We start from the raw sequence: 20,992 nt of genomic DNA on the forward strand, positions 1-20,992 counted from the left end.
TATGGGACAGTCTGTACTGGAATGCACCAGCCCAAATTCTCTTTGGAGTCACCCTGTGATGAGTAGGGCTAATTATCTTAGTGAAACTTGCCTCCTTTCAATGTTTGTTGTGCAGGGGTAAACTAACCCCAGGAGGTGTTTTGGAGGAAAAGTAAACAGCCTGGGGGTTCCCAAATAAGAACAATGGCTAATGGCTAGGACTGGGCCTGTACCCACCCGTGTAGGAAACCTGGGGTGTGCAGATGGAACGTGACCAGCAGCCATAGACCAAAGGAGCACTCAGCTGTGACTGAGAGGGCGGGGCTTTGGAAGAGGTACAACTTAGCACCCTTGAGGTGGGATTTTGTGTCACTCTTCATGAACTCAGACTGTCCTCCTGCCTTTACTTGTCCTGAAAAGCAGCACAGGCTTTAAATGGCAGAGTCAGAATGTCATGCCTTTTGTTGCTGCATGTTTCCAGTTAAGTCAGCATTAGAGGTGGCAGCTGAATGGGCCATGCACTGGAGGAAGCAAGCTAGGGGCTTAGAGCCCAACTCCACCATCACAAAGTAGATGCAACCCAGGTGAGTGAGACCCCGATACAGGTTCACCTAAACTATTCCTGCAGCTGAGAAAAGGGAATCTGGAGTGTGAAACAGCTGGATTCCACACACTGCTGCCCCTGGGACCCAGTCGAGCCTTTGCTTTTAAACCCATTCCCTGGCTTGAGGCAGGGCAATGAAGACACTGGAGGCTGGACTAGTTAGGGTTCTCATTATTTACCAAATTAACTCTTTGGTGAGAACTGAGAAATCCGAAAGGTAAAATAATGTTTTCACTTTATCATGATTACCAACTCCTTTCTAAAATATTTAAGAAAATGGTCTGATTTATAATTAAAGGTGTTTTATCTTAGGAAGAGTGTTTACTTTAAAATTTTTACTTATTAATATTGCTTTAATTAAAAGTGAAATTTGCAAGTTAAAAATACACTTAAATGCATTTCCCAAACTTAAAAACTGAACCCTAGATTGCAGGCAATCAACCCAGTCAGGACTTGACTCCTACACACACATATGTATGCACATGTTCATGTAGACACACGTGTACTTTTTAACAAGAAACAGGCCCATTTTCAACCATATTGTCAACACTCTTATTGTAAGACTTTCTTTTTAGGCTTAACTTCAGGGTTAATCATAAAGCAATTGGCTTATTTGCCCCCAAGCATAAACATGTGTTACTCCCATGAGAACAAGAACATTATTTCATGCTTAGAAAGCAGGCATAAGTATCAGTGTTCAAAACAGCCTAAGCAAAAATTTAGGCTTGGACAAATGTCAGGCTAAGCCTGTGGTCTATTTCACTGTTAGAAAGAACTTTTGATGGGTAAAAGTTAATCACTGGGGCTAAGCATTCCTGCACTCGGATTCCTTCTTCCAGCAGTCTCAGGAATTCACACCAAATATGAGAAATGGAGTGATTACTAGCTTCCTCTTTTCTCCTCTCATACATCAAAGTGGGAGCTGGAACCAATTGAAGCCATGTAGGAATCTGGTTTATCACTGGGATTGCAAAAGATATCTGGGGTCAGTACTGGTTTGGGCTGGTCCACTGGGCAGAAAAAGCCCTGGGGGGCTTTGGAAGACTGGGTTCTGACCTGGCAGTCTTTCTGCCTTAGCCAGCTGGGGTATCTGAACCTGCTGAGGATTTTTGCAGCTGGGACAATGTCAGTGAGTGGTGTGCGCCAGAGTCCTGGCAAGCTTTTGGGTCCAGGTTGCTCCTGTGGCTTGGAAGCTAATAATCCCCACCCTGGGGCTATCTGTGGGTTGTAGGCGAACATGTCATAGAGGAAAAACATTAACACTGTCCTTACTCCAAAGAGATCCGTTCCAGTCACAGTTCAGGAACGACTGGGCTCTTCTGGGTGGCACAGTTTGCTCTGCCTGTTACTCCCTCATAGCTTCAGCCTTGTCTCAAAGCTGCAACTCTGCCTCCTGGCATGGCTAATCCTACTAGGCACGGCCTTCCTCAGGCTGCAGCAGGCAGGCTGACTTTCTCCTCTCCCTGGACTTAGGTAAGATACTTTTGCCCAGGAAGTTTCATAATTCCCATTTTGCCAAATGTCCTGGATGGCAGGATGAACCCAGGCCTTAGTCACTCCTAGATATGACAAAGACAAGCCCTTAGCTGTTCTCATTTATTTTTCTCTAAATAAGTACTTCCCTCCCATTAAATTTTTACTTGGTTAAAAAAGGAAGCATCTTTCTCTTAAGCTGTCTGACTTTGGAGCCCTTTAACTCCTCCAAAGTCTTGTGAAAGGGGAGTTTAATTGCCTACAGCCCGATTTCATTTTGGCCTGGCAGACTTGGCAAATCCTGACTTTCCATCCAGTTTCTTTCCATCCATGTCCAAAATCCAAAATGCCCAGGAGAGTGATTAGTCCAAATTGTAGTGGCTGGGGAAGACTGAATGGCAGTCTTTGCTAGTGATGCCAAACACGGCTGGGAAGCCAGAGATTGTAAGCTACTGCACATCTAGTATCTGGGATCCTTGTGGAAATCCCGATCTCATCCTGCCAGATGACTTCACTGTGTGCTGACTAGAAATGTAACCATTCTCTTTTGGAGCTGGTATTTGAATCCAGACTCAGAATGCTGCTCTCAGGACCAGCACATCTATATCCTATATACACACACAAGTGATACCTTACAGCAGGCACCAATCATGAGCCAGGCTTTACAAAATAAGGTGCTTTGCTTACATTTAATGTAATTCCCATCATTACCATTACCTTATAGATAGGGAACCTGAAACACTGAGTAGCTGAATGACTTGCCCAGGCCCCCATGATCAGTAAATAGTGAGGCTAGGATTCTAATTCCTTCCACCTAGTTCCAAAGCTGTGCTTTTTTTCTATCACACGTGGGTGTCTCCTCCTCAGACAGGCCCCTTGGTGTGATCTGAAAGCAGGGCACTATCTGATGCTCCTGCCAGGAATCTTCAACCTCGGGATGTGGCATCTCAAGTGCCCTCTGTCTCAGCCACCCTCAGCTACTGAGCACACCAGGAATCAACCAACAATGCCTTGTCAGCTTCCAGGGGAAAGGAAGGTGCTTTCTGGGTCTAGGATGATGTTTCTCATGAGTGGTCTAAGGACACCATGTCAGATTGATATGACTTTCATGCATCTGAGGTCTGAGAACCCTGAGTGTGAGCAAGCATTTGGAAAGGGTCCTCCTTGTGCACCTGAGGCTTTAAGGGCATTTTCAGAAATAAGTGTGCTTCTGACATGGAAACAGATTAGCAGGGTTGGGGGATGATCTGTGCATAGCCATTTGTGTTTGTCTGCTCTTCAGAGTGCAAAGAGGTGGTCTTGGATGCCACTCAGTCCATGTGACTGTATTGTTCCTGCAGCTGAAATCATCAGTGAACCCAGTCTCCAACAAAGCTGTGCCTTGTGGGGCAGGTGAAGAAATGATCCTGCTGAACCAGTTTTCAAACCAGAAATGCCCATTTGTGACGCATCACATCCTGACTGACAGCTAGCTTTATTTCTAGGTTCACGACCCAGGGACAGGAGACCTTGGGAAGGTCAGGACAGCTGGAAGTGTGAAATGAATGCAGCCCTGCATAGCTGTCAAAGGATCAAGCTGTCTGCGGCGGCCGACTGACCATGCACACACACACTCGGCAGCACCCGGCTAGGCATTACCTACTTCACCACCGATGTAGAAGTCAGTGTTTGTCGGGTGAACGACAGCATCACTGTCGATCGAGGCAATGTCAGCCTGTACAACTTGCAACTATAACAGGTAAACAAATGTATATCAACTGTGTTGGACCGAGACCCACGCACAGGCACATTTACTAATGCCCCAATGGTAGGGCTGGCCTACCTGGTCGATTCCAACATATGAGCCCAAGGGGCAATCAGTCCACGCAGTGTGCGCACATGTGGATGGGGGTGAGGACAGGAGGAGGAGGAATATCAAATGTGACATGTTTAAATTAAACATTTGAATGACAAGTCCAAAAAAAGAAACACACATGAGATCATTTCCAAAGGTTAAAAGAAATAAAACGAATGCCCCGTTTCACTTCGCAAAAGCCTATAAAACTGGCATCCCACTGAGAAGGCTACTAAAACATGGCATCTGCTTAAAAAAAAAAAGTGGACCATCAGGCCAACCAAAACAACAAGTTTCTCCATTCTGTCTGCAGCAGTCAACTTGCAGGCTTTGATTTTTTATTCTTGTAACATTTACCATTTTGTCTACTTTCAAGGGATTTCTCTTGAAAACCCAGAAAACAGTATTGATACACATAGAGAATTACCTTTATTTCCCCCCCTCAACATATGGGCTGATCTCTATCAATATTTTTCCAGGCCCATTTCTTACTCTAGCCTATCTTATTTTTATGGTTTAGTTTTTTTTTCTCTTACAGACAGGGTCTTGCTGTTGCTTAGGCTGCAGTACAGTCGTACAATCATAGCTCACTGCAGCTTCAAACTCCTGGGCTCAAGCAATTCTCCTGCCTCAGCCTCCCAAGTAGCTGAGACTACAGGCATATGTCACCAAGCCCAGCTAAGTTTTTTATTTTTTGTAGAGATGAGATCTCACTATCTTGCCTAGGTTGGGCTCCAACTCCTGGCCTCACTCAATCCTCCTGCCTCAGCCTCCCAAAGTGCTGGAGTTACAGGTGTCAGCCACTGCACTTGGCCTTTGTATTTTAGTATAAAATGCTCTTTGGATAGAATCCTTGCTTTTTCTAGCTTGTGGCCTTTTTTTTTTTTTTTTTTTTAAAGTATCTGTATAAGGCAGTTGGAAAACAAGTTCAAGTTGGACACTCTTGAGTCCGGTCCTCATGTTTTCAGTCCACTGTTGCACCCAGTTTGTGTGAGTGAGGCCTGGGCTCATGGAATGAGTATATCTCCCAATAAGGAAATCTGCCGTCTGACAAAAGCAGCAGAAGCTGAGAGCTAAAGGCATTCAAAATAGACTGCAGTTGAGGATTAGGAAGGAGGCTGCATCTGTGTAGCTTATTTCCCGGCAAGCCTCTACACTGAAGAGCAGAAGAGGAGCCTTTGTTGTGCCATTGAGCTGACAGTGCCTCACATGCAAAGATAAAGCAACGGAGGCAGGACACTTGAGGGGCACCTCTCAGCCTACCCTGAACCATCCGCCATCTTGAGCAGGGAGATACCGTGGTTCTGGGGCAGTTTTCCATAAGAACTTGCTTGGAGATACTGCCCTTCTGTTTAATACCATTCTCTAGCCAAATAATTCATGAAGGTGGCATTCAGTCATATACTGTTTTCAGTTCTAAAAAAAAGTTGAAGTGACGGTAGTAAGTTGTGGACTAAAGGCAGCTTAATACCATACTGATGTGGCTTGTCTTCTCTTTCAAGCTTTGTCATTTCTAATTAAGGTTTAAATGGAGAAACTATCATTTTGTAGTTACCTGAGATTTTTCAGTTCTAAAATAAAAACAAAACAAAACAAAAAAAAAACAACACATGTTTAAAAATCCCTCCCCAAGTAACCAGCAGTCAGTTTGATCATTACGGAAGAGAATTTAGATGGCAATATGTTTGCAATTGAGGAGAGAGTAGCCAATCACACTTAATGAAACATCAGACCATTTATACTTGGAAGGGCCTGGAGTAAGTCGATATTCAGTGTCTACACTCAAATATCAATCTTGGATTTGGAAATTTGGCTTCACCATTGTAAAGTCTGGGAAGATGAAACGCCTAAATTCTGGGTTCCGTAACTCTTCATCTGACAGCTGGTGGTGCCGAACCCCGTCCCCAATTACCTAGGTCATCTTTAAGGTCAATGTCAGCATTGGTAGGATTGATTATGGCCTCCACCTCAAAGCCGGCTAAATTACTGATTTCACTGTGAATAAGGTTCAGCTGCAAAGAAAAGCATGAGGTGGGAAATAACAGGAGAGCTGGGAAGTCTCAGAGAAGCAGCCTTGGGATACAGGTAAAGGGCAGTGGACACTCCAAGTGCATGAGGCACAAAGGGAAGCAGGGAGTTGCTGGCTCAAATGAACCCATTTCAAACATAAGACTCAAATGCTGCTTGGGATGTGGGAGCAAGCAAACTAGGATGAATGTTCAGAGCCTGTGGGAGGTGCCTGGGGCAAAAGGAAGCACAAGCCACACTGGACAAGGAAATCAGCTTTCCTTTAAAGGGACTTGTGATATGGGGGCCAAAGTAAGACAGCTGTCAGGACCTAGAATAAGTACTCATTGCTGAGTGTGGGGGGCTGGTGTATGTAAGTGTCCTCATCCTTGAGTGCTGGCCTGGTGCAAACATCCTACCTGGCTGGGGCAAACCCCTAGTGGCTCTGCCATTGTCATCCAAGTGATTATGGGTCTTTAAGGCTGTCCCCATCACTGTGACTGCTGGCTGGCTTCCCTGTCCTGATCAGGGCAGCAAGAAGTGAGAATAGTCTGTTGCTTAGTAACATCTAATTTACGTGCCCATTAGTCATGTAATGCTGAAGTTCCCTGGTGAAACCCAGGGCAGGAAAGTTCTCTAGTAAGACAATGTATCTTTTGAATGGTTTTCACCTTGTTGGTCAGGTTGCTGTGAGTCTCAATGGGTGGTTTATTGAACATTTTCCTTAAGTTTTATATCTACTCCAATGAATTTTTTCTTTCTGAAGAGCCACTGAATGGGTGTCCCCACAGCCACTGTTATTCTGTTACAATGGCAATCCTGGCATCTGAGTATTCGAGGAATTCTGAATCTGAAATTCTGTCAGAGGGGTAAGGGGAAGTAATGGGCCTAGGACTGCTGTCCTGGGTCCTACTATTCCCCTTGCTTTTCTTTAGGTACAAGTGTCTGCAGGAAAGCTTGCTCTTGCACATGCTCTTTCAATGACACTGCTCACTCTTCATTGACATAAATTCCTAACGCCTGCAGACAAGTGCAATGCCTGAGTAGCCCAATCAGAGCTGGTGCTCAAGACTATGACCTCGGCTAGAATAGTGGCTGCAGCCTGCAAGGCTCACCAGGGCACGAGGCTTTGTCCAGGAGCTCACCCAGGAGAGGGCTGTGCACAGACACTTGGCAGAGAAGCTCCTGGCAACAGAGCGGCAAGTCGCTGCATTTCTAGGGCCAAACATTTTGTTGAAAACAAAACCAAACAAAAAACCTGGCACTCCAGAAGCATCGGAAATATAAACCCACGTTTCTGATTCCCAGAAGCAGTCAGATTCTCAAAGACGGGCGTGCTTACACTAAAAGTCATCCTCTGGGAGAAAACAGTTGTGGAATTAAGTATTGTCATACAGCCAATGAAGAATTCTGGCCAGGGCAGTGGACTTCATTTTTGGTTAAAGACTCAGAGAAGAGGACCAAGTTTTATCCATGTGGACTTTCTGGGTTATTGCTCCTAGCACTATAGAGTGATTTAGAGGCCACCCACACCCTTGAAGCTGAAGGAAGCCCATGGGAGTGATCTCACAAAGCGAAGCCCTCAGCAGCTTAGGGCCCTGGCACCAGGACAGAGGCACAGAAAAGAGGCAGCACGGGGGCCAGGGCCTGAGTGCTGCCATCAGTGAGGAGGGGCGTGGATAGGCACAGAGTGGGAGGCCTTAGGGTAAGGCAAGTGAACTCCCAGGATTTAGAACAAGGCAAAGGAGTTTACTCTATTACTTAGTTCTGCATTTGGCTCCAAGCAAATGCTGTTTATAAAAACTCAAATCAAGCCAATACTCCCTGCTACACACCACCAAAACACGCCCCACACAGTGTGAAGAGGCAGGAGGTTGGTGAGGAAGGCAGGCAAAGGAGAAAAAGACTCAGTCTACTCAGTGTAATGTGGATATGTATGCTTTTAAGGCATCTATGAATTCCTTTGTTTAAAATACATGTTCAATCCTTAAAATTCACACAATTTTTTCCAATTGTATAGATGCTTCTGGTGTTATATTCGGAAATGCTTCACTGGAAAAGTAGCTATTTTCATAGGCTCTGATTCAGCTAGCCAGGAAGACCCACAGTGGCCTGTGTCTGACTCTCTTCTGGGGAGAACCACCCACTTTGCCTAGGGGAATAGGATTCTCTGGAGGAAACTTGGCTTTGCTGAAGCAAGGGAGCAGCTGCGAACAGAACTCAAACTCATGGAGAATTCCCAGCTTCCTCTGGACTCACTGCCTTCCCTTCTGACCAGAGGCAGACCCACTTTTGGAAGTGCAGACTACAGTACCTCAGGGAGCCACTACAACTCAGCATTGAGAATTCCCAGACAATCAAATACTGTTTCACTCTCTCCACATCTGTGGATGAGGCTAGAGTTGTGATTTTCCAACTATGCTCTGCTATACACTGGGGCTCAGCAGAAGTCCTCATGTTACGGAGCTGAGCCACAAAAGTTTTATTGCTATAAAATGTGTACAAATATGTATTTTTAAATAATCCTGACTAGAAACTATGTGCTTGAGATGTGTGCATCAGGGGAAAAGAAGGGGGAGGGGAGAAGACAAATTAATTCAAGTACTTTGGAAAGACAAATGGGTGATCAACTTGGCAGGTGGGCCAGTGGGCAGAAGCCAATAGCAAGATGACCATGAACAAAGGACAGTAGCTTCACTGTACAGGAGAAAGCCCATGAGCATAGGGTGCAAATGGACCAAGTACACCAATGTCTGGACAGGGCCCAACTGTCCAGTCATACATGAATAGGCAAGGTAGAGCCAAGACAGAGGTCCAGTCCTGGGAGGCCCCAGGGTTCCCTCCAACCAGCGAGGGTCAGATCCAATGGGGCTTCTCAGCTACAGGGATGTGTGTCCATCTGAAGCACATGGCAGAGAAGTGATCCTTGTGGGTTAGGAAATCAGATTTCTGGGAACTGTAAAAATTCCCAAGATTAGTCTGATTTGCTGGGAGGAATAAGGATCATTAATGGCTTCAGAATTTGGGTAAGGTGACTGCTTCTTTGTACCATCATCAGGAAATATGGAAAACTAAGTTTCAAATCACAACATGAGGAATTTAAAGTAGCTATGAAGACTGTCAGCCACTGGAGAAAGTAACCATAGGGCACTGCCAGCTATAAAGCAGGAGGGGGTCCCACGTGGCTATGCAGTTGGCAGAAAGGGTCTTAGCCAAGGAACCTTCGAGATCCCTTCTAGCACTGGGATCCGATGATCCTAATCTCATTGGCTCTGCTGGGTCATTTTCTGAGACCAGCAGTACCCGAGTCTTCCTTGTGGTGGGGATGTCCGTGGGAACCCTCGTTCCTTACTCATGGTGTGGCGCTCATCAGAGTAAGTCTCTTTGAAGGCAAGATCTGGTGTGGCTTCCTAACCCTGAGTGCTGCACAATGCCTAAGCCAGTGCTGGGCTTCCCCTGGGCATGTAGAGTTAGAACTGAATATCAAACATCCTCAGACGTAACTCAGATGAAACTGCCCCTCACTGCTTTCCTTTAAGGCAAGGTTAATGGAAATGCCAGAGCTCAGAAATTGAGCCCTGGGCCTGGCTTGGATCTGAGGCAGCCCAGAGCCAAGGTGCCCTCGCCTGGATAAGAGGGGGCCCCTACCATTTAGGGCAGGGCAGGAGGCAGTCTGTTGATGATGACAGGGAAAGAGTGCCTGGATGGACATGCAGACTGCCTGACCTGACCTACTTGGCTACAGGAAATAGTACATTCCTTTTTGGTTCTTTTAAAAAAAAAAAAAATAGTGCCTGAGTGGTATGTTGAGTCTAACCTGTGACTGTCAGATTTTGGTGTCTCTCATTCTCTCATAAGGAAGAAAGCCTGGCTGGTCTCATTTCCCTGTGCTGGCCACCTAAAATACAGTTATTTTCCTGTCCCCAAAGTTCACTTCAATGAGGCGAATGGGAAGGGCAATGTTTTCCACAGGACCCTTCCCAGACTCCTCCTGAGAGCTGTGTCTTCCCTGGGGCACACTACAAGGCTGGCTCCTACCCTCACAGCTGTGATGTATGGCTCTCCCTGCATGCATGCATGCCCAGCCTGGATTTCTACAGAGGCCTTGGGACTGGCAGCAAAATCTAGTGTGTCCAGCTAGAAAGAGCCCCACAAAGAAAAGGACATGGATAGACACTGCTGGATGGCCAGATGGCCTATAGCTGAGCCATTCCTTCATGGCTTTGTCACTTTCCTAAACTGTCTCAGAAGTCAGTCCTCAGCCACAGTGGTGGGAAGGGGTGAATGGTTTTTCTCCCTCACTGATGCTTCAAGAGCTCCCTTTCTCCTCACAGTTCTTCCAGCCCCCAGGAGAAGGGTGTGTGGATCAAAGAGAGAAAACCCATGGTACGTTATGCCGCCTTAAATGGTCTGTGAGCTGGGGTTGTGATCTTGATCATTTGGGAGGTAAGAAGACTCATCACACCCTCAGACTGCCTTCCCAACTCCTTCAAATAATACTGACTCTACCAAGGAAACTTAAATCATTTACTACCAGTGACACAGTAGGCACATTAGAAATGCTTTTCTGAAAATTTTAAAACCTCTAAAAAGAGGCTGCAAATCTTGGCTGGGTCACAGAGCAAAAGCATTTAGTTGACTCAGATTCACAGCACTGATTTCTTTTTAAAACAATTCAACAATGTGTGTGAACACTGGGCAAACTCAGAGAGTAATGACTGGGATTACTCGTGAGACTTCAGTATGTGAAATACATCATTAACAACAATTATCAGGCTCCTAAGCCTGGGCCATGCCTCCTGTGAGTAGCTTAGCAACCATGACATACAGGGCTGTAGCATGCACAGTATCACCTTTCTCCACCCCAGCTTGCTTGCAATATTCAAGCACTGGTTTCAATGTCACAGATGGAAAAAGGAGATTCATAGAACACAGGGTACCATATTGACACCTTCTAAAGTACCCCTTGTGAAACATTTCCTAAAATCCAAGTCAAAATTAATGTCAATAACGTTTTAAATGTGCTTTGTGTAAAAACTGTGTATCAGTTTCGTGATTCTTGCCCTGTTTTTCACTATATGCCATGATTTTCACCTGACAGTAATAGCCAATAAAAAGCCAGAAAGTAATGCTTCAAAATAATGCTGTATATATCAACACTTACTCCATCTCAAGCTGCAGGGGTGTAGGGTTCCAGAAAGGGCAGTTGGAACCCTAGTTTGTATCACTGATGCTTAGGCTGACTTAAGATGCTGCTTTATTTTGGGAACATGGAGTTTCTTCTGCTAAACAGTGTCTGCCGCACTAATTTTCAGGTACCTCTTCCTGGATATGTGAATCTTGGGTCGTAAAGTTGCAAGCACATTAAACAGGAAGAGCAGTTTCTTGGTAGCTTGGTGTTTTCTTTTCACCACTAAGAAGTATGTAATATGAGAAAGAAGGCTAGGCTGGGTCTACATTCAGCCCTTCCTGTTATGGCTGACCATTTTACACTGGGTTCTGTCTTAACCATTCCTTTCAAATTTTCCCTTCAGAAGTCAAGATAAGCACATTAGTTTCACTGTTAAGCTCACTTTCATTCTCCACTTCTAAAGTAACATTAAATGATATGTTTGTAATTAATTATAGAGTATCAACAATCTTCTGTGCCTTCTTGTATCCTCACCCTACAACTCTAAGTAGTAATCAGTCATTATTAGCCAAAATTTTACTTTACTGTATTTTATTTTTATTCGTGTGACATCTGGCCCTGAGACCAGATCTATCTGAAAAGGAAAAGAAGAGTTGCTGAGAGCTGACATGTTCCTGGCTCTTGGGAGAAGCCAGCAAGATGTCTGTGGCCTTTGCCCCCTCCCTTCCAGGGCTCACAGAGCCCAGAGGCGGCTGTGATCCCATTTCTTTCAGAAGATCAGAGCAACAAGAAGGGCATCTGCATCTGTGCATGGACATTTTTAGAGCCGTGTTTGCTGCTACTTTGAAAATATTTTAGTTCATCCAGCAAGGGAGGTGTGAGGAATTCTGATCTGAGGCTGCCTTTGGAGTGGCTGGCAGGAGGTAGCAAGAACACAGGGATGGGAGAGGCCAGGGTGGGAGTGCCTAAGGGCAGAGTGGGGAGAAGAGGGAGAAGGTGACCCCAGGGGCTGAACTGCTCTATAGTTCAAACAGAAACAATGTGGATGATGGGTCACATTAACTTTCAATACATTACCCAAGGGAAATGTTACGGGGTGAAAGTAGACCCTGGCAGTTGCCTTCACTGCTGAGTTGAAATTTTTTAAAGGAGCAAAAAATATTTTAAACAAAAACTTTCAAAGTCCGAGACCTTAAGATGACAACTAGTGCTACTTTTTCTTTTGAAAAATGCATATGAAATACAGAGAATGGTTAAAAATGTAAACAGTAATGGTTATTTTCTGGAACACAGAGTTCACCACAGGAATTGCATCATGAGAGAGAGTGCAATTAGTGACAGAAAGAGGGAAAGGGGTAGGAGGAGAACTTGCAATGACGTGAGCGAGGGAACCGTGTCACTGTGATGCAAAAGAAATTGACAGTGAGGGTTTAAAAATGATGCAGCTTCAGATCCCAGTTTGTTACCACATTCAAACTAAACACAGATTAACTTGGAAAGTCAAATTCATTCCTTTAACTTTTTAAGTATAGGATTAAAAAATTAAGATGAGATTAATTCTTTCTTCCCACCCCTTTTTTGGTGTCAAGAAATATTAGTTAACTCTCATTCTCAGTTCTTAAAAGCCTTTGCATCATTTTTATTTTCAATAAAAGTGAATCGTCTTTTTACAAAACCATGGCGTCCTGGCAAAGTTGCATCACTGGGGCGGCTGAAAATACATTGCCCATGGTTAAAACAAACAATTAGCTGGAAGAGTCATCTGGTGGTTCAGTGAAGAAACCCGATGCACCCATCAGTACTGTCAAAACAATCCCCTGTACAGGCCTGGGTCAGACCTGAGGCTCTACCTTTAGTGCCCCCAGAACAAGCAAGCTGACCGGCTAGATCGTTCACTTCCCACCACCAGGGCTTGACTTCTGCCTAGTTTCCTGGCCGGTGCTATCTGCTGACCAGTTTATCCCACAGAAGCAGCTCCTCCTCCAGACTAACCAAGGGTCCCCATCTCCCACAGAAGCCTCCTGCCCTCTTCTTTTTTACTACTGTCTCCCTTCCCCAGCTGCCAGGGTCCCCACCCCCACCAGCACTGTGGCCTCCCCAGCACTTGGCCCTCCCTGAGGCCACTCCCAAAGCTCATGTCCCACTCTCTCTACCCATGAGGCTGAGAGTGGCCCCCGGGACCCCCCAGCCTTCCAGTGGAGATGGCCTGTGCTCATCTGTCCCGGGGGCCCTCCAGTAGACTGAGGCTGCGCATCTGCCTACCTTCTGGCCGAGGAAGAGGCTCTTGGTGGAGAGGACTGTGAAGCCGTCGGCAGGCGTGCCCTCGGTCGTGCTGTCGGCGCTGGCTGCCTTACTGACTTCACCCTGCTTCTTCTTGCACAGACAGAAGAGTCAGAATGTGGGCCACACAGGCACAGGCATCCTAACAGAGAGGCAGCTCCCAAGCCTTGCCCATAACACCCGAGGGGAACAGAAAACTAAACCACAACCAGTTCTCAGCATTTCTCCAAGTGGGAGGCTCAGATTCATTTTGAGGTACAAGAGTCTATGGAGTATGTTAAATTATATTTTAATCACTTTTTGATCTAAAACAAACAAAAAAACCCCAGCTACCTAAAGGTAAAACTTCACTTTACAGTGATCATTTAGAATAGAACCATTTTCATAAATTCAGACCAAGTAAATGTCTCTTAAGGATCTTCAAGTGTCTTTCCTTTCTAGAGGTCTGTAATACTATTCAAGCTTAAGCAAAACTGCTCTAGGTCACTAGTTCTCAAAAAGCAGACTGAGGACCATAACCCTCCAGTCTTCTCGATTCCAGAAGGTAAGACTCGCTTCCACCCTCCTTCATTGAAGCCAGCCTTAGAGAAGGATGCATGTGGTGGCTGTGGTGAACCATCTGTCACCCTGGGGACCCCCTGACCCCAGTAGTGGGTATGGTTCTTGGCCTGCTCTTCAGCTTCTTCCTCAGTGTCATGAAGGCTGAAATATGTATGCCCTGGAGTTCCCAAAGATCTTCTGAGAGAGGTACATGACAACAAGAGTTTAAGAAACCAACTTTCCAATCCCCTACTTCCTAACATTTTTCTACAACTGATCTGTCCTAAGAAGGATCTATACCTGTGGTCAAGGTTCTACACCAGAGCTCCTTTCGTAACTACCCTCCTCCCACTTCCCAGAGTAAATATTAATATGGCACACCACTGTGGGAGTAGGGATGCATGTTTCTGGCATATTTCTACTAAGGACAAAGCCTGTATTAGAAATGGGTACTCTGACACTTTACAAAAGAAGACATACATGAGGCCAACAAACATATGAAAAAATGCTCATCATCACTGGTCATTAGAGAAAAGCAAATCAAAACTACATTGAGATACCATCTCACGCCAGTTAGAATGGCGATCATTAAAACATCTGGAGACAGATGCTGGAGAGGATGTGGAGAAATCGGAACACTTTTATACTGTTGGTGGGAGTGTACATTAGTTCAACCATTGTGGAAGACAGTGTGGCGATTCCTCAAGGACCTAGAAATAGAAATTCCATTTGACCCAGCAATCCCACTACTGGGTATATATCCAAAGGATTATAAATCATTCTACTATAAGGACACATGCACACAAATGTTCATTGCAGCACTGTTTACAATAGCAAAGACCTGGAACCAACCCAAATGCCCATCGATGATAGACTGGACAGGGAAAATGTGGCACATATACACCATGGAATATTATGCAGCCATCAAAAACGATGAGTTCGTGTCCTTTGTAGGGACATGGATAAACCTGGAAACCATCATTCTCAGCAAACTGACACAAGAACAGAAAATCAAACACTGCATGTTCTCACTCATAGGCGGGTGTTGAACAATGAGAACACATGGACACAGGGAGGGGAGCATCATACACTGGGGTCTGTCGGGGGGAAATAGGGGAGGGACAGTGGCGGGTGGGGAGTTGGGGAGAGACAGCATGGGGAGAAATGCCAGATATAGGTGAAGGGGAGGAAGGCAACAAATCACGCTGCCATATGTGTACCTATGCAACAATCTTGCATGTTCTTCACATGTACCCCAAAACCTAAAATGCAATTTAAAAAAAAAAAAGTTCTTTAGTATCAAAAAAAAAAAAAAGAAATGGGTACTTTGGCTAATTTGGAGATTTTCTGCATTCAAATAAATTGTAGAGTAAGGATAGTGACAACAATGTTGGTTTTTATTTCCCTTCCCCAAATAAAAAGTACTTCACTCTTGAGGGAGGGTCTAGTGAGAGGAAATCCAGAAAGAAAGGGTGAGAAATATTACAGATGGCCGTGCCTTCCTGAAGGATGTATCTGAATAAACTCAGGGCAATTCCTGTGTTCTATCCATATGCCTATTTAGGATTCAAATTCATTAACATAAACATATTAACACTTTTTACTTACAATGAAAAGTAACGTCTAATTTTGCTAACAGCTTTAACAACAAGGGCTGCTTTAGCAATTATGTTATATGGCAAGCATTTTTCATAAATTTAATGAGCTAAAGGTAATGCTACAAATAGGAGAAAAAGCATTTTGTCTAGAAATATGGTACTGGCAAAGAAGCAGTTATCACTATTTTGGTTTTCCTAATACTTTGAGTGTTTAACATTTGAAGAGTGAAAGAGAAACAGGTGTAACAATTACATGGTAAATCTTAGTGAAGCCCTTTTTGATATACTTTTCAGGAGCCAAGAATAGGAAAGGCTGCATAACAGACTTTCACAAGTCAGATGTTTTTTAATGCAGTGCTTCAACAAAACTGAAGAAATACCTAATTGAGTTAACAGCTGATCAGAAAACAGACTAGTGGCGTTAACAGTAATGGACCAGTGTACTACAGTTATGTGAGGTGATAATTATGCGGAAACTGGGTGAGGGATGTTCAAGAACACTCTGTACTATCTTTGTAACCCTTCTGTAAATCTAACACTATTCAAAAATAAAACGTTTATTGAAACAAATTGATGAGATTACGCTATGTACTGTTGGCATATATCAGAGTTCAGAGGACTGAATGATGTTGCTGTAACAAAATCCTTTCAATTTCCATTTTGTTTAGCAAACATTTTCCAGACATTTATATCTAGAAACATATAAAAATAGGATACTGAACTGTGTTTGATTTCAGCAATAAGTAATATTTATCTGAGGATACTTGAACAAGTTAGTGGGGGAAAATCCAGCCAGCCCATCACAAGATGCTTTTCCAATAAAATTTTACCTTTTCCTTAACAGTTATTAGAATTTGTAATGCATTTATCAGTTTGATCAATTGCATATTAAATGTGCTAACTATCCAATCTTGTAGAATCTACTATTTAGCACGTTTATAAAAGTCAAAAGATCTGCCAATTAAAATCTCACATGCCAGATTTATGAAGAAATGGACTTGGAAAGGAAACTCTAACAGAGAAGAGCTCAATTCCAGATAAATTTAGGAAGATGTCTTGTTAACACTTCATGTCTAGAGGTTGGGGGCTGGTGAAGGAGGCTTGGCTTCAATGACTGAATAATGATGCTTTTCATGAGAGTGACTAAAAGAAGAAGGGCAGATAATATATGAATAAATTTCAGCCAAAAGGAAAAAAAAAAATCAAAAGAAAATTTTTCAAAATTGAAATTTATATACATTATTTTTGTTGTAGAATTCAAAGAAATGTGTTAAGGTGAAAGTTTATGGGACAAGTGAAAGAGAAATAAGGAGAAAATGTAAATTTTCCAACTGTTAAAAAAAAGAGCTTGTTTGTACATTTTAAATAGATGTATCAAATCTGTTTTAGTATTCAGATTTCACTGGATACATTTAAACAAGAAAAGTTCTTTTCAAATGTCCATATTTACAGTATATGAAAAATACCCTTTGTGGCGATTTAAATTTATGAGAATTTTAGCTGTCATATTTTAAAAATTCTTTGAGAAGGTATACAAGCAAAAAAAGTTTGAAAACCACTGCTCTACCCTAGCCAGTGCAATACCACACATACAGGAGGTGCTCAGTAAATGCTTGGAAATGAGGTAATCGGTGCTTACACGGAAGGATAAATAGATGAGGATTTAGTGTTTCCTGACAAGGATACTTGGATTTTAAGAAGTGAGAAAGTCCTAGCTGATAGGATTTCAGGCATTTGGGAATTGGAGCTGGTTTTACTGGGAGGAGGGAGGCCCTTGAGCTTCCCTGTGCTCCTAATACAAATTAGTAGTCACCTTTGCAGCCAGGTTCTAAGGCTTAGCTGCAATAGTACTGGTGATTTTCAGCAATGATTCGTTAAGGCTGTTGCCCCCAACTCACCCTGTAGTGGGTGGCTTTGCAGCCCTCCACCATCAGAACAAAGGGACCTTTTTTTCTGCCAGGGGAAGTGGTCCATGGTCACAGGACATAAAAGTGATACTATGTTTGAACTCTGAAGTTCTGTATTTGGGTCCTGGCTCCCTTAACAGTGTGACCTTGGGAAAATTGCTCCCTTTCCCTAAGCCTTAGATTCCTTATTTGGAAAATAAGACTGGATCTGGGAGTGGTGGCTTATGTTTATAATCCCAACACTTTGGGGGGCCAACGTGGGAGGATACCAGCCTGGGCAACACAGCAAAACTCTGTTGCTACCAAAAATGCAAAAGACAGAAAATGAGACCAATACTGGAGAGTTCCTAATTAAGCGATTGGCATTAGAAAGCAGTAAAGCACTATAGAAACAAGTCATCACTGCCTGGTTCTATATAGTCCGCCCACTGGCAGAGAACTTCTGCCTTTTTCCTTCAAGGTTCCCACCTGATGGGACAACAGAGCAGGTGCTTAAGATCAGCACTGTTGTCTTGTGAGATGTTAATGCATTAAAATCATAGCAACTGTGCCCAAGTTTTTCATAAAATCTATTGTCTGAAATTATGTCTCTTCCTAGTGTTTTGGTATTAAAATGCCTTTTCTTCTATGAAATAGTGATACTGTGGTAGATTCTTTTTATATCTCCGTTTAGGGGAAGTAAAAGTTAGCAAGCAATCCTGTCTGTCAGCTCCAAAATGACTGTTATAATTTTATATTGTCCCGCAAACTCATAAATTCCCATGTATTGGACACTCGCCCAGCTTTGTGTTGAGCAGTAGAAAACATGTTAGGTCAGAATCAGCTGGGAGACATTTAAGAAGCTGTAGAACTGAGCATCCAGAAAGACTTACGTAAAATCATCACCCCACATTTACCTATGTTTAGTCTCTTTTATTCTGTTTGAATAGCCTAAAATTTCATTAGAAGGCAAGTAAAATTTTGTAATAGTAGCTTCTCAAATGAACCAATTCCTTTCTCTGACTTCCCTTACCAGAACATTAATCACAGAATTTGCAGTTTAAATATTCCTCAACAAGAGAAAGAGACATTCTACCAAAATCAACCTTGCACTTCTGCTGGGCAGTGAGGAGCAAGCCTAGATTTATGCTCTAGGAGAGTAGCTTTCACATGGGGATAGGGTGAGGTTTGTTGATGGTCTGTGTTTGAAAAAATCCCTGGTGAGATCATTATTTATCCAAAAGTTTGGCAAAAACTGGCTTCTTAGAGATCCCCTAGAAGTTACTTTGTGATTCTTAGTATACACTCTGATAGATCTTAACCTGAGGGACAAAATTAGGCATAGTATTGTTTGAATTTTTTTTTTTTAGACGGAGTTTCACTCTTGTTGCCCAAGCTGGAGTGCAATGGCGCCATCTCAGCTCACCGCAACCTCCATCTCCCAGGTTCAAGAGATTCTCCTGCCTCAGCCACCCTAGTAGCTGGGATTATAGACACGTGCCACCATGCCCAGCTAATTTTGTATTTTTAGTAGAGATGGGGTTTCTCCATGTTGGCCAGGCTGGTCTTGAACTCCTGACCTCAGGTGATCCGCTCCCCTCGGCCTCCCAAAGTGCTAGGATTACAGGTGTGAGCCACCACACCCGGCCCAGTTTCCTTTGAATTTTAGGTATTTTATCTTATGCATTTGGAATCTTTATCTTGAGTAAGGTCCCCAGGCTTCTCCCACTGCCAAAAGTATCCATGTTACAAAAACATTAGGGAGCCTGCAGGCAAGTCCTGTCACGTTCTCTCAAGAGGGGCCAGGCATACTCCCACCTCAGGCCTACTTGCCATTCCTCTGCCAGGAGCTCTTGGTTCCCAGTCACTCGAATGGCCAAATACCTTTCTCTGCCTGGGCTCTGCTCCAGTGTCATGACAGTAAAACCTCACCTCCTGCCTATGTAAAACACTGGTTCTGCTATCACAATACTTTATTTTTGTCATAGCAGCTACTCTTTCCCACCTTCTGTAATGAATCTGCACCTCCTCCCTGAACACTGACGGAGGACAGGGACTTTGTTCTCTGCCACGTCTCCACTACTGAGAATAGTAACTAGTGTATACAGAGTAGATACAAATTGGTCTAATGAATATTCATTTTTTAAAAACTCAGTATTAAACGTTAAGAGGATGAGGTGGTTTTTGAGATTTCTTAATGCAGTTGCAGTTAAAATGCCCTGTAAGTAATAGCCAAAGTTAAAAATACACTCATTCTTTGCCTCAGTAAGTTTACTTTGAGGACTTTATCCTATACATTTACTTGCATGTGAGGACAGAGATGCACAGTGGCAGTTACTGTTTGTCAGAATGAATGCTAGGACAATCTAAAAGTCCACTTATAGAAGGCCGGTGAAGTGGTTTAGCTCTGTGCCCCCACCCCAATCTCACCTCAAATTGTAATCCCCATAATGCCATGTGTCAAGGGTGGACCAGATGGAGGTAACTGGATCATGGTGGGTAGTTTCTCCCGTGCTGTTCCCCTGATAGTGAATGGGTTCTCATGAGATTTGATGGTTTTATAAGCGCCTGGCATTTCCCCTGCTTGCTCCTTTCTCTCCTGCTGCCCTGTGAGGAGATGCCTTTTGCCATGATTTTAAGTTTCCTGAGGCTTTCCCAGCCATGTGGAACTGTGAGTCAATTAAACTCCTTTTCTTTATAAATGACTCAGTCTCAGGCCATTCTTTAGGCAATATAAAAATGGACTAATTCAGCTGGCTACACAGGTTTTATATATCATGTAAGTGACCAGCCACCCCATGCAACACTAAAGCAGCTCTGCATGCAGAGATATGGGAGGACTGGTCAGAGAATGAGAGTGGCAGTGAACACAAGTGCCAGACACTGTTCTATACACTTCCATGAACTCCGTTAAGCCTCAAAACCACCTTGTGTTACATCTCCTTTTTAAAGATGAGGAAACTGAACACCAGAGATGTTCTGTAACTTGCCAAGATCATGCAGCTAGGAAATGGCTGACCCCTGAACCTGCACCCTTGACCACTATGCAACACTGCTAAAATAGGAGGTCATATTAAAAAAAAAAAAAAGAAGAAGAGCAAGTAGGATGGGGAGGGAGTTACATCTCTATATGCATAGACTTTCTGAAAGGAGACATAAAAACTCATTGAGAGTACCCTGGGAAGAAGTAGGGGGAGGGACTACAGCGGGAACAAGCCTTTTTTTTTTTTTACTTCATAATCTTTTGTCCAAACTCATACACATATGCGCTACTCAAAAATGCTATGCAATATGCATATGGTTACTGAACTGTAAGGCTGGAATGAACCCAATCATTTTATGGGTGGAGGTAAATTGAGGCACACAGAGGGAACAGACTTGCCTGAAACCACCCAAGTAGAGAGGAGGAGCCCTAGTGTACAGCCAGGGTTCTGGACACCCAGTCCCTGGTACAGTTTGTTGCCTTCTCCAACCATTTCCACTATAGCTGACTCAGCTGTCACAACTGGAGATTTTCAAAACCTCCAAATTACATAGAATTGTGGGAAAAATTATGATTTGGAATTCAAGTGTTGACACTTGAAAAATACCAACTCTCACTACAAGTGCTTTAGCATGTTACTAAAGCTTTCTCTGGATGTCCCTGGAAAGGTTATTTTC

At 43.7% G+C, this 20,992-nt stretch overlaps 1 protein-coding gene across 5 annotated transcripts in view; it reads right to left on the minus strand.

Annotated features, from left to right (window-relative positions):
* The window catches only part of LOC105706810 (core histone macro-H2A.1), a 65,585-nt gene that overhangs the window by 12,307 nt on the left and 32,286 nt on the right, over positions 1–20,992 (minus strand). For 2 of the 5 annotated variants that reach the window (XM_012437448.2, XM_012437521.2), the window contains exons 5-6: positions 13,291–13,401; positions 5,803–5,902 (exon numbers count right to left, since the gene is read on the minus strand). In XM_012437448.2, coding sequence (XP_012292871.1) covers positions 5,803–5,902; positions 13,291–13,401 — 211 coding nt within the window. Of the gene's footprint in view, positions 1–3,694; positions 3,786–5,802; positions 5,903–13,290; positions 13,402–20,992 lie in introns of all 5 variants that reach the window. The other 3 variants (XM_021664972.2, XM_012437583.2, XM_012437647.2) reach the window with 3 other exon arrangements.

The sequence above is a fragment of the Aotus nancymaae genome, unplaced genomic scaffold, assembly GCF_030222135.1.
Source record: "Aotus nancymaae isolate 86718 unplaced genomic scaffold, 86718_ANA_hifiasm-v0.15.2.pri h1tg000064l_1, whole genome shotgun sequence".
In the NCBI taxonomy this organism is placed as follows: Eukaryota; Metazoa; Chordata; class Mammalia; order Primates; family Aotidae; genus Aotus; species Aotus nancymaae.